General features: G+C 42.4%; 1 protein-coding gene across 1 annotated transcript in view; it reads right to left on the reverse strand.

Annotated features, from left to right (window-relative positions):
* LOC126474286 (protein white-like) overlaps positions 1–27,474 on the reverse strand; it is a 237,604-nt gene that overhangs the window by 41,865 nt on the left and 168,265 nt on the right. The window contains exons 8-9 of the mRNA XM_050101750.1: positions 18,071–18,202; positions 12,478–12,706 (exon numbers count right to left, since the gene is read on the reverse strand). Coding sequence (XP_049957707.1) covers positions 12,478–12,706; positions 18,071–18,202 — 361 coding nt within the window. The remainder of the gene's footprint in view (positions 1–12,477; positions 12,707–18,070; positions 18,203–27,474) is intronic.

Consider the following 27,474-nt stretch of genomic DNA (forward strand, 5'->3'; position numbering starts at 1 on the left):
TGATGTATGGCTATTGTGATCAAAATGCCGAACGGGCGTGTGCTATGTATGCTGCTCGGTATCCTGGACGACATCGTCCAAGTGTCCGGATCGTTCGCCGGATAGTTACGTTATTTAAGGAAACAGGAAGTGTGCAGCCACATGTGAAACGTCAACCACGACCTGCAACAAATGATGATACCCAGGTAGGTGTCTTAGCTGCTGTACCGGCTAATCCGCACATCAGTAGCAGACAAATTGCGCGAGAATCGTGAAGGTGTTGAGAATGCTACATCAACATCGATTGAACCCGTACCATATTTCTATGCACCAAGAATTGCATGGCGATGAGCATGGCGACGACTTTGAACGTTGTGTACAGTTCTGCTACTGGGCACAAGAGAAATTACGGGACGATGACAGATTTTTGCACGCGTTCTAATTAGCGAAGAAGCGTCATTCACCAACAGCGTAACGTAAACCTACATAATATGCACTACTGGGCAACGGAAAATCCACGATGGCTGTGACAAGTGAAACGTCAGCGACCTTGGTGGGTTAATGTGTAGTGCGGCATTATGGGAGGAAGGATAATTGGCCCCCATCTTATCCATGGCAGTGTAAATGGTGCAATGTATGCTGATTTCCTACGTAATGCAAACGGTGAAAAACTAGAAGAGTTTATTATGGCATCGCAACTTGTGGTGGCCAACAGGCCTGGCAATCCTCCTACCTACGCTGCAGGAGGAGGACGAGGAACAGATATAGACGTTACTCTGGTAACACCAAACACAGCACATATCATTCAGCAGTAGAGGGTTATAGGAAACGTCACCACAAGCGACCACAATTTAATAACTTTCACTTTAGGCGAAAGAGAGTGCCGCTGGGCCATAGGGTGGGAGGTACAAATAAATTACAAGCAGCAGTGACTGGGAACGCCTAGCAAGGGAGTGCAACATTCCTCCATTACCGGAAGGTGACATGCATCAGGACATAGACGTGGACGAGAGAGCGGAGGAACTGGTGAGTGCAGTGACCAGAGCGGTGAGGGCTGCTGTAGCAACTAGGAGGAAGGCCATGGCGGCCTCTCCGTCACCATGGTCTGCCGAACTAGGAGAACTGCGTCAATCTGTCAGAAGGCTGAGGAGGCTCTGCCGGCGCAGTGTCGTCTGGCAGGAACGACAAAGGTGGTAGTTGCAATATAGAGAGGCAAAGCAGAGGTTCCAAAAAAGAACTGCGAGAGGTGAGGACGCGACGTTGGGTAAACTACGTGCTAAACCAGCTAGTCATGGACCCATGGGGGCTTCCCTATAAGCTGGTAAGAGAGAAAATTCGCTCTCCTATGGAGTTATCGACAGTTGGGCACGGGGACAGGATGACGGAGTCTTGGCAGGAGACGGCGGAGGTCCTCCTCCGGTCCCTGCTGCCTGACGGCAATGTGGATGGGGAGACTGAAGGGCAACAGCAACTGCGAAATGAAGATCAAGAAATATGCAACAATGAGACGGCTGTCTACCCCTTCTCTGAGGAGGAGGTGGCAGCCCATATAAGATCGTTACAAAGAGGGAAAACACCTGGGCCAGACGGCATTGTGGCGAAGGTGGTGCAGTTCCTGGCCCCCCAGCTGACTGCGCCACTTACTCATCTTTACAATGAATTCCTCAGGCAAAGGAAGTTTCCGAGGAAATGGAAAACAGCAAATGTAGTCATAATAAAGAAAGGACCTGCAGAAGTAATGTCATACAGCCGAATTGCTTCTTAGATCTGTTCGGAAAGATACTGGAGAAATTGCTAGCTGACAGATTGGCGGCACACCGAGTGTTGTACGGGATGAGCAGCAGACAGTTCGGCTTCAGGCCAGGGCGATCGGCATCTGATGCAATCGCCCTGGCGGCCGAGGTCTGTGGCTCGACCCTGCGTAAGTACGTGGTTGGCATCATGGTGGATATCAGTGGCGCCTTCGACAACCTGTGGTCGCCTTCGCTCTTCTCCTGCTTGCGGGAAAAAGAGTGTCGAGGGCCGCTATTCGGTTGTCTGAGGAGCTATTGTAAGGATCGGGAGGTCTGGCTATCATCCCCTATCGAGAGACTTGGGAAAGCAATCACTAAAGGATGCCCCCAAGGATCCGTTTTAGGACCCCTCTTCTGGGACATCCACATGGAGCCATTTACTAGACAGCTTACAACAAAGCGAAGAAGTGCTAGAGGTGATAGCCTGTTGGTCTGCGGCAGTAGCCGGGAAGACATAGGACCGAAAATTGAGAGAGCCGTAGATAAACTCCAACAATGGTGTTACATGACCAAGATGACAATCTCACCCAGCAAATCCACATACCTGCTGTTAATAGGACATCTAATCAGAAATCCTACTGTCAGAATTAATGGCTCACCAGTTCTCCGGCGACGTGAGACATTCTACCTAGGAGTCATCACCACACCTTATTAAACTTTACCATAATAGCATCCTAACCTCAATAGTGGGTTACAGCTCGGGAGTCTGGGAGCACAGGCTCACGAGGATTGTGCTCGCCATGACAGTGAGAAAGGTCCAGAGAAGTTTGATATTGAGATCTGTGGGGACCTACAGAACATCTCCAGGGGGGGGGGGGGCTATTAGTCATAATGGGGCTCTGCCCTCTGGACTTCAAAATAAGGGAACAAGCGGTTTGGTGCTGGGCAAAAAAGTGAAATTAAGAGATTGTAGACATCATGGGTGTTAGGGTGGAGGACAAAAGGCAAATAAGGACAAGAGGGGAGGAACTTTGGCAGGAGACTTGGGAGGTAGAAGAAACTGGACGTAGAACTTTTCAGTTCATACCAGATGTGAGAGAGCGCTTGGACATGAAATATTTTGAGCCTACACGAGGACTGATCCATTTTCCCACTGTCCATGGACCATACCCGACATACTTATGTCGATTTGGGAAGAGGGCTACACCAGCGTGTGACTGTGGCGTGTCGGAGGGTACTCCCGACCATGTACTTTACGAGTGCCCCCCTCTTCAATGATGTTGCGACTACATTTCGACACAGTCTTCCAAACCACGACACATATCAACTGCTTGGACGTGAACACACTTTCCAAATGCTAAACAGATTGGCCAACGAGGTATCACGGAAAGTTTTAACAGAATAGTTGAGGGACATAAACTAAATAACTTAGGCAACCAACACTGATTGCGTCCTATTCCCATACCGCCTGTGTGTGGACTGACCGACTTTCCATCATAGTTGGAATCCGCCAAGTGCAGGATTAAGGGAAGTGAGGTCAATGCTACAGATAAGGACATGCACCGGAAATTGCGTAGGATAAGTTAGTTTGTAGGACTTAGTTTAGGAAAATTATGCTAGGGAACTGCAGCGAATCAACATCGTGGCCTGCCCTGTGCCAGGGGCACGCTCTTCGGGTTTAGCTCGATGAGCAGGTCTATCAAAAGTATGTTTATATCTCTCACTGGCACACATGTGACGCTGCAGGCGATAGTAACTAGTTACAAGAAATAGATATAAGCCGTAGATATTAGAAATTAAATGCACAATATATGTAACACTAACTGTAGCTCGCCTGAAAATTGTAACTAGCTGCAATGTAAGTACCATTTGTATAATTATTATGACCCACTAATGAGATAAGGAAGTGGGTTAATTTTGTATAATTATTATGGTTTTGTAATAAAGATTTTTCTTTTAAAAAAGTAGGTGTTTTAGCTGCTGTCGCGGCTAATTCGCACATCAGTAGCAGACAAGTTGCGCGAGAATCGGGAAGGTGTTGAGAATGCTACTTCAACATCGATTGCACCCGTACCACATTTCTATGCACCAGGAATTGCATGGCGACGACTTTGAACGTCGTGTACAGTTCTTCCAAGGGCACAAGAGAAATTACGGGACTATGACAGATTTTTTGCAAGCGTTCTATTTAGCGACGAAGCGTCATTCAGAACAGCGGTAACGTAAACAGGCGTAATATACACTATTGGGCAACGGAAAATCCACGATGGCTGCGAAAGTGGACCATCAGCAACCTTGGTGGGTTAATTTATGGTGCGGCATTATGGGAGGAAGGATAATTGGCTCCCATTTTTTCGATGACAATCTAAATGGTGCAATGTATGCTGATTTCCTACGTAATGTTCTACCTATGTTACCACAAGATGTTTCAGTGCATGACAGAATGGCGATGTACTTCCAACATGATGGATGTCCGGCACATAGTTCGCGTGCGATTGAAGCGGTATAGAATAGCATATTTCATGACAGGTGGATTGGTCGTCGAAGCACCATACCATGGCCCGCACGTTTACCGGACCTGACGTCCCCGGATTTCTTTCTGTGGGGCAAGTTGAAGGATATTTGCTATCGTGATCCACCGGAAGTGCCTGACAACATGTGTCAGTGCATTGTCAATGCATGTGTGAACATTACGGAAGGCAAACTACTCGCTGTTACAGGTATTGCCAAATGCATTGAGGTCGATGGACATCATTTTGAGCATTTATTGCATTAATGTGGTATTTACAGGTAATCACGCTATAACAGCGTGCATTCTCAGAAATGATAAGTTCACAAAGGTACATGTATCACATTGGAGCAACCGAAATAAAATGTTCAAAGGTACCTATGTTCTTTATTTTAATTTAGAAAACCTACCTGTTACCAACTGTTCGTCTAAAATTGTGAGCCATATGTTTGTGACTATTACAGAGCCATCAATCATCACAAAGCGAAGAAGGTGGTCCAACTAAAACATTCATATTTCTTTACGTACTACACGAATATGTAATAAAAATTGGGGTTCCTATTTAAAAAAAACGCAGCTGATATCCGTTTGACCTATGGCAGCGCCATCTAGTGGGCCAACCATAGCGCCATCTGGTTTCCTCCTTCAAGCTAGATAAGTTTCGTTCTTCGTAGTTTTTTCGTTTGACGCTTATTTCGTGAGATATTTGGACTGGTCACGATCAATGGACCGGCCTGTATATGTGATCTGCAGATTGACAGTGACAGCTATTACAAATCCTATATTTTTGGGTTATGTAGTACCTCCAAGTACATGTGGCAAGAGCCAGCCAGCTATTAAAGCTTATTTTCCCCTGCGTAGCTAGTCATGGTTAGAAGTGTGGATGCGGGGGCACAAAATGGATAGTGTACACTGACAGGCGAGGTCCTCTTAGTGTTGCAATTACGACTGGGTAGAAAACATTAGGTCGTAAACTTTGTTAAATCTTAATGGAAAGACTGTTCGACTCAGAGAAACAAGGATCAACACACTGTTGCGTGCGCATACAAAAATAACATAGGATTCTACGACCTGGACAAAGTGTTCGACAGTGTCAAATGGTGCGAGATGTTCGAAATTCTGAGGAAAATAGGAGTAAGCTATAGGGAGAGAGGGGTAATACATGTACAAGAGCCAAAAGGGAATAATAAGGGTAGAAAACCAAGAAAGGGGAGCTCAGATTGGAAGGGCGTAAAACGGGAATGTACTCTTTCTCCCCTGTCGTTCAATCTGTACATCGAATAAGTAACGGCGGAAATAAAAGAAAAATCAGGAAATAAATTAAAATACATTGTGAATGGAAATCAATGATACTATTCGTTGTTAACATTACTTTGGTCAGCAAAGCTGAAGAAGAATTACATAATCTGCTGAATGAAATGAACAGCCTAATGAGTACAGAATATGGACTGAAACTAAATTCGAAGAAAGACGACATTAATGACAAGTAGCAGAAACTTAACATCCGAACTGACAGTCACGCAATAGATGAAGTTAATGAATTCTATTACAGCAGAATAACTAATAACGGACGGAGCATGGAGGATATGAAAATCAGATTTGCATTGGCAAAATGGGCACTTCTAGCTAAAAGAAGTCTACTAGTATCAAATATAGGCCTTAATTTGTGGAAGAAATTTCTGAGAATGTACGTTTGTAGCACACCATTGAATAGTAGTGAAACATGGACTATGGGAAAACCTGAATCTAAGCATTTCAGATATAATGCTACAGATGATTGTTGAAAATTTGGTGGATTAATAAGGTAAGCAATTATCAGGTTCTGCGCATAATAGGAAAGGAAAACACAGAGAAGAAGAAGGAACAGGATAGGCGGACATCAGGGAATAACTTTCATAGTACTAGAGGGAGCTGTAGAGAGTAAAACTCCAGAAAATAGTTGAGGACGTAAGTTGTTGAAATGCTACCCTGCGATGAAGAGGTTGGCACACAAGAACACACGAGAACAATTTGTGTCTGGCCGCATCAAATCAGTCAGAAGAGTGACGAGTCGAAAAATAAATAAATAAATAAAAATATCTGCAATAAAGCCAGTAATTACCTGTCAAGTTCAGATATTTTATTTCGATAGCCTGATAGAATTGTCACGGTCTCTAGTTGTTCTTCATGCAAAAAATTGAAGCTGTGATGGACGTAATGTGACACAATATTTCTAAAAGATGGCGTATGCTATTAAAAGTGAATTAATTAAGAACATAACATAACATATTGTGTAAGTAGGCTGTTTATGTTTTCTTATTGGCAACGTTACATAGCGGTCTGTGTGAGAATCACTGGCTGTGCTGTGTGCAGTCTGTGGCTGGTTTGCATTGTTGTCTGCCATTGTAGTGTTGGGCAGCGGCAGCTGGATGTGAACAGCGCGTAGCATTGCGCAGTTGGAGGTGAGCCGCCAGCAGTGGTGGATGTGGGGAGAGAGATGGCGGAGTTTTGTAATTTGTCATGAACTGCTATATATATTATGACTATTAAGGTAAATACATTGTTTGTTCTCTATTAAAATCTTTCATTTGCTAACTACGCCTATCAGTAGTTAGTGCCTTCCGTAGTTTGAATCTTTTATTTAGCTGGCAGTAGTGGCGCTCGCTGTATTGCAGTAGTTCCAGTAATGAAGATTTTTGTGAGGTAAGTGATTTGTGAAAGGTGTAGGTTAATGTTAGTCAGGGCCATTCTTTCGTAGGGATTTTTTGAAAGTCAGATTGCGTTGCGCTAAAAATATTGTGTGTCAGGTTAAGCACAGTCATGTATAATTGATTTAAGCGGATGTATCATATGGCGACCCTGCCAGGATGGGGGGGGGGTTACACGCTTACTTTGTGTGCCATGTGTTTGGCAAGCACAAGGAGCCCTAGCTAATATGGTATTTGCTTATACAACTTTACACATTGGTACCATATTTCTCTAAGACAGAATTACACAGCTATCTGATCATTTAACTGAGAGAGACAAACATTTTTTTTACTACATCAGTGACAGATGTTTACGTAATTACACAGTTGGGTAACTTCACACTTACGAAATTGTATTTTGTCTGTACTTTGTGAACTGTTCATATTTTTTCGGAATCATTGTGATACTACGAGAGCTTTGAATGATGTATTTGGTATGAGATCATGATTTTTAAAGTACGTTTGAGGTAGATGACACTATTGAAATGAGCAGAGAATATTTTTTAGGGTTTGAAATTATTGCAGAAAGCTACGAAGTTTTTGAGATTTGACTGAGGTGTTATGATATTAGTACGACAACGATGTGTATTATGTTGTTGAGGAATGTTGATTATGCTATGTATTTCTCCTGATGAAATACTGAAGAAGGGTCGATGAATATGTATATGTACAATGAGGTAAGGAATAATGAGTAGTGGTTAGGGACTCTGATTTGTGAAAAAGGTTGTTGGAAACCGAGAATCGTGCTTTAAGAATTATGAAATGTGTGTAAATGCGTGAATGTATCACAATGCAGGCGAAAGTTTTTTGCACACTGTTATATTCATAGGATTTTGTTTCTACACTTTTGTAACGTAAATTTTCGATCTGTGAAATTTTCGTATGAGACTGTCACTGTAGCGGAAACTGGTGTCGTAAATATTTCGGTAAGAAAGTTAAGTGACCACCTGCACGTAATGCGTCGTGGGCACCTAGCTGGGCGACAGTCGCCTGGAAAAAAGCCATTAGCGTGTGCCCCTTTCTGAAGTACAGATGGAGAAAAAAAAAAGGGAGACCATTATCCTCGCTATTGATGTTCCTTTGTAGAAAGCATCGCAAAAACGACATGGTCGAACTTGAAAACATATGATTACACTGTGGAGCTCTTAATTTATGATATTTACTGAAATGCCTAATGAAATGATGAGAAATATTTTTATGTCTATACACCTGATTATGACTACTGTCTCTCTAGTTGAGAGATTTTTCTACTAACTTATGAAATGCCTCATGACTACTGAATGATGTTCTTATGCTTTACTTTGTACATAGTTGCTTATTTCATTTGATATCTGGTTTCCAGCTGTCTTGCAGCATTGGTTTCATAAAATAAAATTAAATGCATTTGCTAATGTGAACACTTTCTGTCAACAGATCTATTAAATAATAATTTTGTGATCCACATTCTTCAAAAAAGGAGCACTTGGAAAGGAAAGAGCAATAAGAAGGGACTAGTAACAGTAACTGCATACATAATATTCTTTTCAAGTACATGGTAATATTTTTTTACAATAAGTTGTTGTGGTGCACCACTTTAATTACATAGACATTAAGATGTTATTAAACATTTCATTTATCTGTGTTGTTATTTTTAGTGTAATATTTTTTCTGCTTGAACTTTGTCATGTTTAGGTATAAGTTATTTCATTTTCTGTTGTTGGTTGCCAGGCATAGTGCTACTGAATTTCAATTTGTGTTACTCTGCTAAGCCAGATTTATTTTTTTTGTTTGCTGTGCATTTCCTCATATTAGTTGTAATGTTGCATTGCATGGTAATTTAGATGTACTGCAGCTTGCTTTGCAAATTTCCATTTTTTTTCATTGCTGTTTGCGTTAATTGTTTTGTGCTGCTGCATTGCCTCGTCCCTTAGTTTAGCATCTGAGCTCAGTAGATTTAAGTTAGCTTAAGAGGGGGTAGACTATATAAGAAACTAACTATGATGAATTGGAAGAAATGCACTGAGAAGATATAAGAAAATGGTTTGGCCAAAAAAAAAAAAAAGGTAGTGTACAGTGGAGAAAAACTATTTTGAAAGAGGATGTGAACAGAAGACAGAAAGCAGGCTTAGATAGTACTTTTGGGAAGAATGATGAACAAAGGGAGATATCCATGTAAAATACTGCTGTAAAACAAACCCTGTCCTTTCCTTTTGTGTCATCCCTCTATATGTTTGTGTACCCTTGTGTATTTGTGTTTTTCCTGTCTTTATGTGTTTAGCTGATGAGAGCTATGTGTAGAATTTTTCTAATACTATGTTATTTACTTTGTAAAGATGTTAAGACATTATTTATTCTGTTTTGTTTTAATGCTCATGTGTGAAGTTGATGTTTCGAAAGTTATTCAGACCATTTATGTGTTTACTTATGTCATATTTCCTGTAACACTGATATATATGTTATTTCTATTCTTTTGTAAAGCCTGTTTTACTACAAATGTTATTTGTATTGTTATGTTCTTTAATGATGTATTTTGTACCTTTGTAATTGTATTCTTATGTTATAAAATTGTAATTGACACCAGTTCATCAAATTAAGTACTTTGTAAGTTACATTTCACTGCACACGTTTCTGTTGGTCATAGTATATGGACAATATGTGAGAAGTAGGTACTGTTAGTGTTTGCACGTGTGTTAATAATTCAGCAAGGGACTGGATAACAGCATTGCTGGTTCTAAGGACATTTCAAACAAACTTTTTGTGAGTGGACAAGTGGTGGTTTATGGACTTGCTACATTCTCCGAAAGACTCTTCGATGGTGATTGTGCACCTGCACAGTCGCAACAAGTGGCTGCTGGCCGTCTCTACATGGACTACAGTGGGTCTGCATCTTTGATGGCCCACCAATACCATTATTTCTACAAGGACTACAGTGGGTCTGCACCCCTGGTGGCCCACCAATACTGTAATCTCTACCAGGACTACAGTGGGTCTATTCTGTGATGACCTACCTACCAATATTCTTCAAAACTTCGACTGACTCTGCTGTGGATTTGCTCTGTTGTGGCGCATTACCTGTCTGCATGTCGAGAGTCAGCACTGTCTTTCCGTTGGATGGTCAACACTACTTCTTCAAGACTGCATGGAATTCCACTACTTCTGTGTGCATTTTCTTTTACTGCTCAGACTTTGAGAAAAACACTGCAATTTTACTGTGACGAATGATGACGACTGTCTTTATGGACTGTGAGAAAATTTTAGCTGTTGACCAACATTGTATCAATAAGTGTGTGCATTTGATTTCTTTGTTATTGTAATTGTGGAAAATTTCATCAATTCATTATTGGCCACTGCCCAAAACAATTTGTAAAATTTATTGTGGGGAGCATGGGGGCTATGTAAGTAGGCTGTTTATGTTTTCTTATTGGCAACGTTACATAGCGGTCTGTGTGGGACTCACTGGCTGTGCTGTGTGCAGTCTGTGGCTGGTTTGCATTGTTGTCTGCCATTGTAGTGTTGGGCAGCGGCAGCTGGATGTGAACAGCGCGTAGCGTTGCGCAGTTGGAGGTGAGCCGCCAGCAGTGGTGGATGTGGGGAGAGAGACGGCGGAGTTTTGTAATTTGTCATGAACTGCTATATATATTATGACTATTAAGGTAAATACATTGTTTGTTCTCTATTAAAATCTTTCATTTGCTAACTATGCCTATCAGTAGTTAGTACTTTCCGTAGTTTGAATCTTTTATTTAGCTGGCAGTAGTGGTGCTCGCTGTATTGCAGTAGTTCCAGTAACGAAGATTTTTGTGAGGTATGTGATTTGTGAAAGGTATAGGTTAATGTTAGTCAGGGCCATTCTTTCGTAGGGATTTTTTGAAAGTCAGATTGCGTTGCGCTAAAAATATTGTGTGTCAGGTTAAGCACAGTCATGTATAATTGTTTTAAGGGGACGTTTCAATTGGTACTTGCAGTATTAAGTGTGTAGAAGAAGTTAACTAAAACTCAGAAACACTGACTCAGTAAAGCATAGCCTCAGGCAAAAGATCTATACTTCGTTCACCGTAATTCCAATATCTGTTCTATTAATGTCCACAGCCGTTTCTTCAAAACAACCATACCAAATGAAATCATAATGATTTGTCAAACACGCCTCTGATGTCTCGACCCATGCTATGGAGGCCAAAATCTGATGAAAAATGTACATCGAGAATAAAAGTTTTAGAATTGTTGATTTGGATGAGAGTAGTTGATATTGGTGCACTAGTTGAGTCGCCATTGCCCCAATTATATAACAATAATTGAAACCCTCAGCTGCCGACAGGTTTTGTTGATATACCTCGATGGGGACAGTTTAAAATGTGTGCCCCGACTGGGACTCGAACCCGGAATATTCCGCTTACATGGCAGACGCTCTATCGCCCTATCCAACCTTAAAAAAAATCTCGTATTGTTCGCTTTCGTTCGATGCGTCTGCTCAGGGCGGACGTCCTAAGACACCTGTGTAAGTTCGTCGTTGATGGTTAATTGAGATTTTTTTTATTTTTATTACAGAGGGCAGCTAACTCTCTGACCGAACACGCTGAGCTACCGTGCTGGCAAGTCCATCTGAGCCACAGAGGGCACAGATGAATAGCGCGACTGCAGGGACTTATCCCTTGCACGCTTCCCGTGAGACCCACATTCCCAACTGTCCATAATCTACATACATAAAGTACGTAATAGATATTTGCCCATCCACTCATAACTCGCGCCCACTAAGGTGACGATTCCCGTAAGAGTTCGGGCAACCTGTGCGCATTCGCACAGACGAAGGTCAGTGGCCGCGTAGCCTTTAACTCTCCTGCTTACATGGTACATATCAGTTAGGTACATTACGTATGTAGATTGTGGTCAGTTTGGAATGTGGCTCTCACGGGAAGTGTGCAAGGGATAACTCCTTGCAGTCGCGCTATTCATCTGTGTCCTCGGTGGCTCCGATGGATAGAGCGTCTGCCATGTAAGCAGAAGATCCCGGTTTCGAGTCCCTGTCGAAGCACACATTTTCAACTGTCCCCATCGAGGTATACCTACAACACCTGTCGGTAGCTGAGGGTTTAAATTAATTATCATTTATTCTACAGAAGCTGCACGGTCATCAATGGTAACTGTTCTTGCGAGAACAGTTACCATCTTCATATATAACAATAAATGTTGTTACGCAATCAGTCAATGACCTTAATAAGGAATCGATATTGACTACATGTTGCCTCTACGCCGCTAGAGGAAAATATCACCTTTATTACACATTACAGAAGCTGTCAGCACCAACAAATATTGTTCATAAATTATCCAATAACATTAACAGGTGGCAACGCAAATTTTATGTCTACCATAAGATGATTCTTTCTGGACAACTCCTTCAGTTTCATGTTGGATTTTTTATTTAAAAACTGGTGGTCGGCAAAAAACAAACCAAAGGAGACAAAAGCAACGGGTCGTTCCATACAATTTCCATAATATAGTTGTTGAAAAGGTATATGGAATTCTTAAGTAATTCACTGGTACATTCTGGACTCACCAAATGACGTGGTGACTCCGGTGACGAGGGCGGCGATGACCATGGCGATGACGAAGCGGCTGGGTTCCGGGTTGAGGCCGACCATGTAGTAGAAGACGGTCGTGAAGAGGCACGGGATGGCGGCGAAGACTGGCAGCTCGGCCAGCGTCTTGCTGAGGAAGTACACGTCCACGCGGTACATGCCGTTCAGGTGCTCTCGCAGGAACACCGCCAGCTCGTCGGAGAACACCTGCCGCAGGCGTTCAGCGTCGTTGGCCACTTCTTATGGACTAAATGAAGCAATTGTTAACGTTCTTCTCCAGTCTCAGTATGAAGACTGGTCGACAGCAGTGCTATTTCTTCCCTCCTAGTCCCTTCACTTCCACATACGAGACTGCTCCAACATCGTATCTGATCTGCGTGGAGTGGTCCATTCTAGGTCTTTCCGAATCATTCCTCCCATTACATTATCTACGGAAGTACTGCGTCGGTAGTGGTGGGCATTTACTTGCTCTATCATTTTGCGTACTGTTAGTATTTTTCTAAGAATTTCTTTATTTGTGAGTTTTAGTGCCCAAAAGGCCTTTTCCACACTGATGTAGCAACACATTTCAATTGATTCCAAACGTCAGTTGTCAAATGCACTAACAGTCCACGTTTCCGAGAAACACAAGGACAAGCTTCAGACATATCTGTTAATAAAATTCTTTCTCATCCCCAAATTTAACTTGGGTGATGTAACCAAAATTTTTCTTGTAATACTTTGCCTTTGCTTACGCAGTTATGCTTAATATACTTCAGATTTGCGGCAACAACGCACATTCTTTTGACCTATAGCAAGTTTTGGGGACCATCTATTCTCGTCACTGGGCACAACTGAGTTCCTTTCTTCCTAACCTGGGAACAAGTTATTTCTTGTGGTTATTTATTAGTTTTTGTGTATAAAAGATATTCTTCTGATTCGTTCGAAATCAAATGCTTTAATCTTGATTCCCTGATGCCATTTTACTAGTTCTTGGGAAACTCAACTACAAAATGCTTTGTCGTCCCTGGTATTCATTCGAATGAGGGAGCGAGATACTTGCAGCAGTTACTGACCGGAGTCCATCTGTAATATATTCTGACACGGCTAATGAATCCCTTTCTCCCACACAACTGGAAGAAAGGAATCTGAAAAGAAAGGGGAACAAATTTTTTTCTTCACGTAAACATTTAGTATGAAGACATTACCTATATTTTCTTAACCCCTCAACCTCCCTATCTTTTTGTTGTAATGTGTATGGTGTATTGGTATCGATGGTGGTACAAAGTAATCAGTTGTTTCTACAATTGTACTCTACCAAAACTATTTTTCGGTCGTGCTGATGCAGTAAACAACTTCATAGTAAGTGATAGGATTACCGGTAATATTGGTAGTACTAGTAACCAAAGAAATACAACTGAATGTGTGAGAGAGAAAATAAGAGTCGACCACTTCCCCTTTTTAGTTTTGCATATATTTAGGAGTAGAGATCGTTCAGTGTTAGTCTATTGTGTATCCCAATTCTTTACATTATAGCGTTTAATATATTATCCATGTTCAGCAACTGTAGTTTTATTGTCGAAATAATCAGCAACTAGTTGTATCAGCAATCATCTCTATGATAAATCTGTACTGCTTTTGTACTTTTACGGCAACATCCCTCTGTTTCTTGTTAGAAAGCTTTCAACTGAAACAAGAACTAATTAGCGACAACTTCAATTTTGCTGTAAATATTACTTGCTTGTAAGTACCAGACAAGACGATAATATTATAGAACAAAAATTTCTGTAGGTTACACGACCCTTTATATATCCTCACTCATTTTTCTAAACTTTCAGCACTTCCTGGTTCTAGGGAATCTAGTAAGACACTGATGACATACACAAACAAATCGATCGAAATGTGGTTACACCCGATAGGCAAGCAACACCACCTAATGTACATGTATGGGGTTGCTACCTTACTAACCAAAACAATAGGGAAAGCACCATAGCGTACGGGTACACGCGATAGTCTCCAGTAACCCACCATAATTTTACAACTCTGTTTGTACCCTTTCATATCGCTGTTTCACTCCGACATTCTGAGCTGTCTGCATAGGAGGCACTGTCTTTTTTTTCGTTCAACATCGTCCAGGCACTACCGATAGAGTCACAAAAAAAGTGTATGAAGAGTTTGAACAAATTGACAATATATCTCCCATAAAATTTCGGGCGAGCAGACACATCAATTTTACTTTCAATATTTCGGCAGTATACTGTCCAGCCATCTTCAGAGAGAGCTGAGGCGACTGACGTTCCAGCAATTGTTCAATCCTAACACGCAGATCGCACCACTGCGCATGCGGTCATACACTACTGGCCATTAAAATTGCTACACCACAAAGATGACGTGCAACAGACACGAAATTTAACCGACAGGAAGAAGATGCTGTGATATGCAAATGATTAGCTGTTCAGAGCATTCACACAAGGTTGGCGCCGGTGGCGACACCTACAACGTGCTAACATGAGGAAAGTTTCCAACCGATCTCTCATACACAAACAGCAGTTGACCGGTGTTGCCTGGTGAAACGTTGTTGTGATGCCTCGTGTAAGGAGGAGAAATGCGTACCATCACGTTTCCGACTTTGATAAAGGTTGGATTGTAGCATATCGCGATTGCGGTTTATCGTATCGCGACATTGCTGCTCACGTTGATCGAGATCCAATGACTGTTAGCAGAATATGGAATCGGTGGGTTCAGGAGGGTAATACGGAACTCCATGCTGGATCCAAACTGCCTTGTATCACTAGCAGTCGAGATGACAGGCATCTTATCCGCATGGCTGTAACGGATAGTGCAACAACGTCTCGATCTATGAGTCAACAGATGGGGACGTTTGCAAGACACAACAACCATCTGTACGAACAGCTCGACGACGTTTGTAGCAGCATGGACTGTGAGTTCGGAGACCATGTCTGCGGTTACCCTTGACGCTGCATCACAGACAGGAGCGCCTGCGATGGTGTACTCAACGACGAACCTGGGTGCACGAATGGCAAAACGTCATTTTTTCGAATGAATCCAGGTTCTGTTTACAGCATCATGATGGTCGCATCCGTGTTTGGCGACATCGCGTTGAACGCACATTGGAAACGTGTATTCGTCATCGCTATACTGGCGTATCACCCGGCGTGTTGGTATGGGGTGCCATTGGTTACAAGTCTCGGTCACCTCTTGTTCGCACTGACGGCACTTTGAACAGTGGACGTTACATTTCAGATGTGTTACGACCCGTGGCTCTACCCTTCAATCGATCTCTGCGAAACCCAACATTTCAGCAGGATAATGCACGACCGCGTGTTGCAGGTCCTGTACGGGCCTTTGTGGATACAGAAATTGTTCGACTGCTGCCCTGGCCAGCACATTCTCCAGATGTCTCACCAATTGAAAACGTCTGTTCAATTGTATCCAAGCAACTGGCTCGTCACAATACGTCAGTCACTACTCTTGATGAACTGTGGTGTCGTGTTGAAGCTGCATGGACAGCTGTACCTGTACACGCCATGCAAGCTCTGTTTGACTCAATGCCCAGGCTTATCAAGGCCGTTACTACGGCCAGAGATGGTTGTTCTGGGTACTGATTTCTCAGGTTCTATGCGCCAAAATTGCTTGAAAATGTATACACATATCAGTTCTAGTGTAATATATTTGTCCAATGAATACCCGTTTATCATCTGCATTTCTTCTTGGTGTAGCAATTTTAATGGCCAGTAGTGTACATACACAAGGCGCCAGAGACTTTGACCGGCGGCAAAGAGATGCAGCAATGAGTAAAATTAGCTCTATGGCTGCATGGTCGAACAACACGGCGCTATCGATATATTACTGAGAGCTGCACCGTTGCGACGTCTATGCGAGTTTATTATAGAAAGTGCCGGATTCCATGATTTGTCCAAGCTGAAGCCGCTATCTATATTAATAAAATTTGTCGCCAACCGAATTTCAGCGGCATCTTTCACTACCGAGTTCCATAAAAATGAAGTCGAGGCTAAAATTTCGAACGTTTCGTAGCGTGCCCAGTGCCAATACAATGTCCGGCCCACGCTGATTTATGAGGTTGTAAGAGCCGGGTGTACCTGCGGTGCTCTGTGCATCTCTCATGGACTGTACGTATCGTCTGTCCGATGTATGAACGGCCCACTCACAGGGAATCTTATAAACCCCAGCCTTCCGAAGCACCAAATCATCTTCAACGGTTTGAGTCTTTGGTGGAGGACGAAAAATCACTTTCAATCTGTGTTTTCTGAGGATTCGCCCTGTTCTTGACGATAGGCTTCCCACGTGTGGCAATGTATGGCACAAAATACACGAATATTTCTTCTGCATTCCTTGCACCCAATGTTGGTTTCATTTTTAGTGCCTTACGTATCTGCGGTGGAGAGTACCCGTGGGCTTCAAAACTTCTTCTGAACTGTAGAAGCTCGTCCTGCTGACTCCTCTCGTCAGCAATGACGTGTGCACTGTGTACCATAGTTCTGAGAACACTCATCGTCTGCGAAGGATAGTGACAGCTATTTGTGCGTAAATATAAATCCGTAAGGGTCGGTTTCCGTTATACTATATGTCCCAAAGTGCCATCATCTTTGTGTCGTATCAAAACATCCGAAACTGGCAAGCACCCATCTTTTTCGATTTCCATCGTGAACTGAATTTGTCTATGGATGGAATACACATGATTTAAAAATTCTTTTAATTTATCTTCTCCATGGGTCTACACTACAAACGTGTTATCAGCATACCTCCAAAATACTGTAGGCTTCAATCTAACAGATTCCAGAGCCTATTCCTCGAAGTCCTCCATAAAAAATGAGTGTTGAAGTCTGGCATTGACTGGTAGCGCAACAGTGAGTGAATAATCAGTTTATTTGCGGAAGGTGTTACACTCGAAATCAGGGAAAAATCAGAATCGTCATCAGCCAGTACTATCTACTGGTGGGCTTTTTTATTACCTAATCGGTAGTTAATAATATAGCGAATTTTTATAGACTGAAGTTCATTTTGAAAAAGTAATACAGCAATGACAAACTTCAGTGACAAAGTACAACTGAAGTTAACTACTACTATGAGCATGGATGGAACTGACTATTCTTATGAAGTATAATTTTTCTTACAAAGTCAATAAACGAAGTAAATGGAGTGAGCTGTTACCCTTTCAAAGCAACCTTTCCACTTAAACTGAAGCAAAGACACGTTTCTGTTTTTGGCAACATAACAGGATTCGTGTGAAGCGTGTTCGCTTTGTTAAGCATCCCACATCCAAGTCCGATCACCGCAAATAAAACTGTTACAGTTAAGAATCAGCAAAACCTAGCGGTAAGTAGATTACAAGCAGTACAGACGCATTAATTTTATTTTCGTTTATTAACATTATTTTATAACAAATTGTGTGAACGTGACCACAAGAAATCCACCCATGCTCCACTAGTTCGACCCTCAGTTAAATTGTCATTACTGGCATGCCACCATTCTTAGCTATACCCTTTCAAATATTTGAAAAGGAAACAACCTTTTTGACACAAGTTGCGAAAATTGTCTTATTATGCTTACCGTTATTACAGCGAAGACATTCTGGAACGTCATGTTTGTCATAAATAAGATGATAGCGCCATTCATGTTCATCACTCCCGCCTGATCCGTCTTCTGTCCAAAAAATACTGTTCCAATCATAAGAGACAGCATCTGAAAAAAAAGTATACATTTCTTACATTGCGTAATTAAGAGTAAAGATGCAGATGAGAAAATCATACTGAAACTCAAGTATTATGTCTAACACTTTGTCAGTTAGATCTCCTGCTTATCGTCAGAAGAAGATGATTTCTTTAACAGTGCATATTTCCTGTAATCAATGCAGGTACTTAGGCTGCAATTATGTCATCGCTGGTTTACTGGGAGAAGATTGCTATCTGGATGTTTCTGAGTATACAGGAAATACATAGGTTAAGTACTGTTCAGAAACATAACAGTAATCTGGAATAAAGGAAGAATACTCCAATGAGTCATGTAGTATTAGAAGCAGTAGTAACTGGGACCTGTAATCAGCAAATAATAGCTTGTCTTGAATGAAAGTAGTATAAGTTCCATAACCCAAAAGTGTATATTAAAATATCATTCTACATCCGAAAGACGATGTGTATTAAAATTTCGCTCCAGTCGCTTCATAACGGCTCTAGTAGCGCCACTGTGAGGATGCAGACCAGCTTTGCTTCAAATACACGCTGTAACGGTCGTTACCTTCGAGACTGGATTTGGGAGTTGATGTTAGCCAAGTATGCCTTTAAGACAGCCCCCCCGGTTGGCCGTGCGGTGTAATGAACAGTCGTTTAATGAACGAAGTAAGAGCATATGGACTATCAGACCAATTGTGTGATTGGATTGAAGAGTTCCTAGATAACAGAACGCAGCATGTCATTCTCAATGGAGAGAAGTCTTCCGAAGTAAGAGTGATTTCAGGTGTGCCGCAAGGGAGTGTCGTAGGACCGTTGCTATTCACAATATACATAAATGACCTTGTGGATGACATCGGAAGTTCACTGAGGCTTTTTGCGGATAATACTGTGGTACATCGAGAGGTTGTAACAATGGAAAATTGTACTGAAATGCAGGAGGATCTGCAGCGAATTGACGCATGGTGCAGGGAATGGCAATTGAATCTCAATGTAGACAAGTGTAATGTGCTGCGAATACGTAGAAAGAAAGATCCCATATCATTTAGCTACAATATAGCAGGTCAGCAACTGGAAGCAGTTAATTCCATAAATTATCAGGGAGTACGCAGTAGGAGTGATTTAAAATGGAATGATCATATAAAGTTGTTCGTCGATAAAACAGATGCCAGGCTGAGATTCATCGGAAGAATCCTAAGGAAATGCAATCCGAAAGCAAAGGAAGTAGGTTACAGTATGCTTGTTCACCCACTGCTTGAATACTACTCCGCACTGATCCGCACCAGATAGGGTTGATAGAAGAGATAGAGAAGATCCAACGGAGAGCAGCGCGCTTCGTTACAGGATCATTTAGTAATCGCGAAAGCGTTACGGAGATGACAGATAAACTCCAGTGGAAGACTCTGCAGGAGAGACGCTCAGTAGCTCGGTACGGGCTTTTGTTGAAGTTTCGAGGACATACTTTCACCGAAGAGTCAAGCAGTATATTGCTCCCTCCTACGTATATCTCGCGAAGAGACCATGAGGATAAATTCAGAGAGATTAGAGCCCACACAGAGGCATACCGACAATCCTTCTTTCCACGAACAATACGAGACTGGAATAGAAGGGAGAACCGATAGAGGTGCTCAAGGTTCCCTCCGCCACACACCATCAGGTAGCTTGCGGAGTATGGATGTAGATGTAGATGTAGATGTAACGCACGGCTTTCCGGGCGGGAAGGAGTGCCTGGTCCCCGGCACGAATCCGCCCGGCGGATTCGTGTCGAGGTCCGGTGAACCGACCAGTCTGTGGATGGTTTTTCGGCGGTTATCCATCTGCAAAAAGGAATACAAATGTCTCAAAAATGAGATCGACAGGAAGTGCAAAATGGCTAAGCAGGGATGGCTAGAGGACAAATGTAAGGATGTAGAGGCCTATCTCACTAGGGGTAAGATAGATACCGCCTACAGGAAAATTAAAGAGACCTTGGAGATAAGAGAACGACTTGTATGAATATCAAGAGCTCAGATGGAAATCCAGTTCTAAGCAAAGAAGGGAAAGCAGAAAGGTGGAAGGAGTATATAGAGGGTCTATACAAGGGCGATGTACTTGAGGACAATATTATGGAAATGGAAGAGGATGTAGATGAAGATGAAATGGGAGATATGATACTGCGTGAAGAGTTTGACAGAGCACTGAAAGACCTGAGTCGAAACAAGGCCCCCGGAGTAGACAATATTCCATTGGAACTACTGACGGCCGTGGGAGAGCCAGTCCTGACAAAACTCTACCATCTGGTGAGCAAGATGTATGAAACAGGCGAAATACCCACAGACTTCAAGAAGAATATAATAATTCGAATCCCAAAGAAAGCAGGTGTTGACAGATGTGAAAATTACCGAACTATCAGCTTAATAAGTCACAGCTGCAAAATACTAACACGAATTCTTTACAGACGAATGGAAAAACTAGTAGAAGCCAACCTCGGGGTAGATCAGTTTGGATTCCGTAGAAACACGGGAACACGTGAGGCAATACTGACCTTACGACTTATCTTAGATGAAAGATTAAGGAAAGGCAAACCTACGTTTCTAGCATTTGTAGACTTAGAGAAAGCTTTTGACAATGTTGAATGGAATACTCTCTTTCAAATTCTAAAGGTGGCAGGGGTAAAATACAGGGAGCGAAACGCTATTTACAATTTGTACAGAAACCAGATGGCAGTTATAAGAGTCGAGGGACATGAAAGGGAAGCAGTGGTTGGGAAGGGAGTAAGACAGGGTTGTAGCCTCTCCCCGATGTTGTTCAATCTGTATATTGAACAAGCAGTAAAGGAAACAAAAGAAAAATTCGGAGTAGGTATTAAAATTCATGGAGTAGAAATAAAAACTTTGAGGTTCGCCGATGACATTGTAATTCTGTCAGAGACAGCAAAGGACTTGGAAGAGCAGTTGAATGGAATGGACAGTGTCTTGAAAGGAGGATATAAGAAAAGCAAAACAAGGATAATGGAATGTAGTCTAATTAAGTCAGGTGATGTTGAGGGAATTAGATTAGGAAATGAGGCACTTAAAGTAGTAAAGGAGTTTTGCTATTTGGGGAGCAAAATAACTGATGATGGTCGAAGTAGAGAGGATATAAAATGTAGGCTGGCAATGGCAAGGAAAGCGTTTCTGAATAAGAGAAATTTGTTAACATCCAGTATTGATTTAAGTGTCAGGAAGTCATTTCTGAAAGTATTCGTATGGAGTGTAGCCATGTATGGAAGCGAAACATGGACGATAAATAGTTTGGACAAGAAGAGAATAGAAGCTTTCGAAATGTGGTGCTACAGAAGAATGCTGAAGACTAGATGGGTAGATCACATAACTAGTGAGGAAGTATGGAATAGGATTGGGGAGAAGAGAAATTTGTGGCACAACTTGACCAGAAGAAGGGATCGGTTGGTAGGACATGTTCTGAGGCATCAAGGGATCACCAATTTAGTATTGGAGGGGAGCGTGGAGGGTAAAAATCGTAGAGGGAGACCAAGAGATGAATACACTAAGCAGACTCAGAAGGATGTAGGTTGCAGTAGGTACTGGGAGATGAAAAAGCTTGCACAGGATAGAGTAGCATGGAGAGCTGCATCAAACCAGTCTCAGGACTGAAGACCACAACAACATCCATCTGCCTCGGCGAATGCGGCCTGGTACCCCTTATTCCGCCTCAGTTACACTATATCGACGATTGCTACGCAAACAAGTTCTTCACGTACGCGTCACCACCATTACTCTACACTGGTCTGGTGTGAGACGTTCCCTGGGGTGGGAGGGGGGGGGGGTGTCCACCGGGGGCCGAACCGCACAATAACCCTGTGTTCGGTGTGGGGCGGTGGAGGGGTGAAGTGGACTGCGGTAGTCGTCGTAGGGTTGTGGACCACTGCGGCTGCGGCGGGGACGGAGCCTCTCCGTCGTTTTTAGGTGCAATACAATGCCTTTAAGACGACAAAGACACCATTATCAATACTTTACTAAGTTTTAACGACGTCGTGTAATACGGCTACGACAAGCTGGATACTCCTTCTGCGCTGCTGCAGAAAGGCTTGGCAGGAATGTGGCCACTGTACATGGCTGCTGGCAGTGATGGTCACAGGAACGTGTGGTTGCAAAAGGGCAGGCCCGAGAAGATCACGACACACTAGCGAGAGGGAAGACCACTGTGTTCGGCGTATGGCTCTGACTCATCATACTGGACATATAACAACTATGTGAGAAACAGTTGGCACCAGAATTACACAATGAATAGGTATAAATTGGATTTTCAAAGGCAGCTCCGAGCCAGACGCCGTGTATCGTGCGTTCCACTAACCCCAAACGCCCTGCATTTTCGACTGTCTGCGTGCTAGACACACTGAACTTATACCTGGAATTTTGTCAGGGGCTCGATGTCGTATGACAGAAGGATCCCTCTTGTGGTTATACCACGCTCCCTGACTGCAAAATTGTACGTCTATCTGGTGATTCAGGCTGTTGTATTGCCATTTCATATTTGGGGTGGGGTGGAGGGTTCCAGCAGAACAACGCTCGACCACATATCGCTTACCGCTGTTGTAACCCAACATGCTCCATGTTCTACACAGTGTCAACATGTGGTCTTGGCCTGTTCGATAACCAGATCTGTCTCCAGCTGAGCATGTATGGGACATCATCGGACAACTCCAGCATCATCCACAACCAGCATTAACTGTCCCTGTACTGGCCGACGAACTGCTACAGGCATGTAACTTCTTCCCAAAAACTGTCATCCGGCACGAGTACAATATAATGCACTCCCGTTTGATGCTTACTATTGCCGGCCGGTGTGGCCGTGCGGTTCTAAGCGCTTCAGTTTGGAACCGCGTGACCGCTACAATCGCAGGTTCGAATCCTGCCTCGGGCATGGATGTGTGTGATGTCCTTAGGTTAGTTACGTTTAAGTAGTTCTAGGGGACTGATGACCTCAGAAGTTAAGTCCCATAGTGCTCAGAGCCATTTGAACCATTTTTGATACTTACATTCAAAACTGTAGCGATTACATCTGTTATTAATGTACCAGCATATCACATTGTGTTCGGCGTACGGCTCTGAGTCATCATACTGCATGTACGACAATAATGTGAGCAACAGTTGGCACCAGAATGACACAATGAATTGGTTCAACTTGGTTTTTCAAAGGCTACTCCGAGCACGACGCCATGTAGCCTGCATTGCTTGTCTCGTTCTTACATTAACCGGCGATGTTGCAGTATTCATCACATATGTTACCTACACAAATTTGTTCCCGAAATTATTTTACTCTACACTATTGTTCGGTGTTACAGTTTTTTCTATCAGTGTATATATGCCTACAACTATCTTTTTCCTGAATAATGTAGTGAAAATGAAGCAATCTAACACAGTACTGATGACATTCACCTCGCTCACAACCGTATATATATAAATTCTAACAGTTTCAGAAAGCGTCGGCAGTACACAGGTCTGACGTCATATCTATAGTTCAATTTTTTGCCTGATATACAGTGTGATTCAAGAGTATGTGAAAAATATTTTAATATTTTATTCTACAAGTAAAACTAAAGAAAAAGTCCGTATAAAGATAGATCCGCAAATGTTGAGTTACGGAGTAACGGCTAATAAAAGATTTTGCCTGAAAACAAATGGTTCAAATGGCTCTAAGCACTATGGGACTTAACATCTGAGGTCATCAGTCCCCTGGACTTAGAAACTACTTAAACTTAACTAACCTAAAGACATCACACACATTCAAGCCCGATGTAGGATTCGAACCTGCGACCGCAGCAGCAGCGCGGTTCCGGACTGAAGCTTTTGCCTGAAATTCAGCAACTTCGCTAATATGAAGCCATCACAAAACTGTACGAGGTTAAAGTAAAGCACGATTTCCATTTATTTTCTTGTTATTGGTCTGGTGAATCTAATAAAACATGTGCCGGACGTGTATCCGTCGTAGTTTTCCAGAACATCCAGAGGAGCAAAGATTATTATAGAAGTAAGTTTATTTACTTTCCATTAAGAATGTAGAAACGTTTTATGGCGTTGTTGGCAATCGATAGTGAGTTGTTTCAGTCGTTTCCTAACCTTAAAACGAGTTAGTTTCCTTTATTCTTCAGTGTATTTAAGTGAAAACACATAGTAAATGTTGTAGCTTGTAGATTATTTATGGAATAGGGATATCTTTCAAATTTACGACAGGTAAATACGCCGGTATGGTGTTTATTTATGGCAAATGTGATGGTAATACTACGGCAGCAGTTAAAGAATACCGCGCACGTTACCCACCTCGGAGGATTCCGAATGCACGAACCATTAGAGGAGTATTTCGAATATTACAGGAGACAGGTTCTCTACCTAGCGTTCGTTATCAGGAAATAATCTGGAAAATTACTGCAGATACACGCCTGGGACATATTTTATTACATTCCCCACACCAATAACGACAAAATGAAAGGAAATCGTGCTTTATTTTAACCTCGTGTAGTTTTGCGATGGCTTTATATTAGCGAAGTTGCTGAATTTCAGGCAAAATCTTTCATTAGCCGTAACTCCGTAACTAAATATTTGCGGACCTATGCTTATACGGACTTTTTCTTTAGTTTTACTTGTAGAATAACATATTATAATAATTTCATATCTTCGTGAATTACCCTGTATAGTGGTTATTGCTAACGGTTGCCATCTTTGTCAGTAGTGCGTGTACCGTGGAAGAGCGGCAACAGTAAAATGACTCACACAGTCACTGTCTTCTTGACTCCGACTGGCTAAATGTCACCTCCGTCGCCTCTACTCCCGCACCCCCTGTCTCTTACCCACTAGAATAAACATAAGATCTTTGGAAAATGTGCTGATATCCTGCATCGCCACACAGTTCAATAAAGAAAGCAGAAACATCCAATATACAGTATATTGACTGGTAGCAAGCCAGTTGTCATGAAACCTCAGAATTGTTTCACCGATGGCTGCTATTCTCCTTGCAACTGAAAATTCCAGATAGTTATGAGTTTCAAAAGACTTCGCAATTCGCAATGTGTTTTCTTTTCTACTGTTACCACCCAATCTCTAAAGCCACTACAAATGTTAATATCAAAATCATTCGAAATACATCCTAACACTACATGCCTGACACCAAAGCTCTCTCAATTAAGTAGGTTCCAGGTAGTAGGTAGTTGCTATAAAATGGTCCAATTAGCATGAATGACAATCAATAAATACAGTTCTTAATGCGTCCCTTAAACTTTTCAGAAGTTGTACTTCCTTTCCTATACTCCTTCCCTTCCACGAGATTAATACGAGTTGAAACCCACTCCCGCTGCTCTTTTGCTCTGATCTGGCTTACGCCCTTGTCGGACGACGTCATTTAGCGTTCTGCACAATAGTGTTCAAATCTCAGTTACATACATGTCTAGCGTTTCCACAAAATCATTTCAGGTCAATTTCAGTTTGCGTGCTTTAATAGACAGTTGCCCATGGTGTTCCCTACCACTGTCATATCCGAACTTCTATTTCTCTAATGATCTCGTCGTAGCAGCAGACAGACACCAATGTCGTCTGTCATGTAATGTGTCCATTTTGCTCGCTGTTCGTGGTTGTGGATTACGTTTCGCGTTGTTTACAAACAGCAGAAACAGAAGAATACCGACCGTTGCATTCCAAGGATAGTCAACACACTCGGGAGTAAAAAAAAAAAAAAAAATCTCTCTCGTGCAATGTAGGGGATATAAAGATCTAAAATATATGCAGAAAAGTGAGTGACAGAAAAGTGGGCGTGGCACATAAACACACTTGGTAGGAAAATGCTCTTTAAATGCTCGAAAAACTTTTTGTCAGAAAAATCCTTTTCAGAGCACTTAAATAAAACCTTAATCAATCGAAATATGATGAAAACCGAAAATCGATTTTTTTCGACCTGAACCACGGTGTGGTCCCCTTAAGAAATGCAGCAATACTCCAGATGCGGAGGTACAAGCTTAGTGTAGGAAGTCTGTTTGGATTTGTTCCACCTTCTGAGAGTTCTGCTATACAGTAGAGTCTTGCATTCACCTTCGACAAAACGTTATCTCCGTGATGGTAACAATTTAAGTTGTTCATAATTGTAATCCCTATATATTTTGTTGAATGCAGGACTTTTAAATTTATGTGATTAATCGTGCAACCGAAATGTAACGTAATTTCAATACTCTAGTGGAATACGTCAAACTTTTTAATGTTCACGCTGAATTACTTACACATACATTGTGTACATCCTTTTGCCATTGACCTAGACGGTAAACAACAGTATCATCTGCAATCAATCTAAAAAGGTTGCTCCGATTGTCTGCTAAATATGTGCTACTTAAATGATTATTAAGACTTGGTAGGACACATACGTCTTGGTGCACAGATTATGAGTTTTCTAGTAGAATGAATAATTATATCACGAAAGTAAGTCCATATAATCTGAAAGTGGGTGTCTAAATATGTGTATAAAAGTAATATGTTTTAATTAAAAATACAGGCAGAGTAAATTGGATTCTTTGCCAGATAGGGACGGCAGTGAAGGTTTTTAGCATATCCCACAGTTTCTCCGCAACACACTAGTAGTGGAGTGTGGGCAGAGCGTGGCACGAGTCACCCAGTTCAGTGGCCGCCCTCCCTCCCCTCCTCCACCCTCCCCCCCCCCCACCCGATCGTGTACTAAAACACGGGCCAATCCCGCGATAACTCATTAACGCTGTTTACAAAATCCGGCGCGCTGTTGCCGTTTGCTGTCAGGCGGCGGGCCCCTGCGCAACCCCCGCGATAGAGTTAGCTGTGTGTGTGTGTGTGTGTGTGTGTGTGTGTGTGTACGTGTGTGTGCCGGGGTGACCGCGGACAGCTAACTGCATTGCCGCCCTGTGACGGGTTTTGTTTGCGCCGCATAAAACGTACAAACGAATTCGCACGTCACGCAGTCACAACCACTGGCGCCCGGCAGTCAGCAAACTCTGTGACTTACGCAGTCCGCAAGAGAGAGAGAGGGAAAGAGAGAGAGAGGGAGAGGCAGAGAAAGAGAGAGAGAGATAGAGAGAGAGAAGGCGCGCGCGCGCGCGCGCGCATTTGTGTGTGTGTGTGTGTGAGAGAGAGAGAGAGAGAGAGAAAGAGAGAGAGAGAGAGAGGGAGAATGAGAGAGAAGGAAAGCACGAAGAGGAGCTTCTAATGCTAAAAATGAAACTGTATTCAACACTGAAGACAGATCCGATTTAGAGAGGTGAAAAGTTGCAGTATTTCATTACCGAATGTTAAAAACACATAT

This window comes from Schistocerca serialis, chromosome 4, assembly GCF_023864345.2.
Source record: "Schistocerca serialis cubense isolate TAMUIC-IGC-003099 chromosome 4, iqSchSeri2.2, whole genome shotgun sequence".
Taxonomy (NCBI): Eukaryota; Metazoa; Arthropoda; class Insecta; order Orthoptera; family Acrididae; genus Schistocerca; species Schistocerca serialis.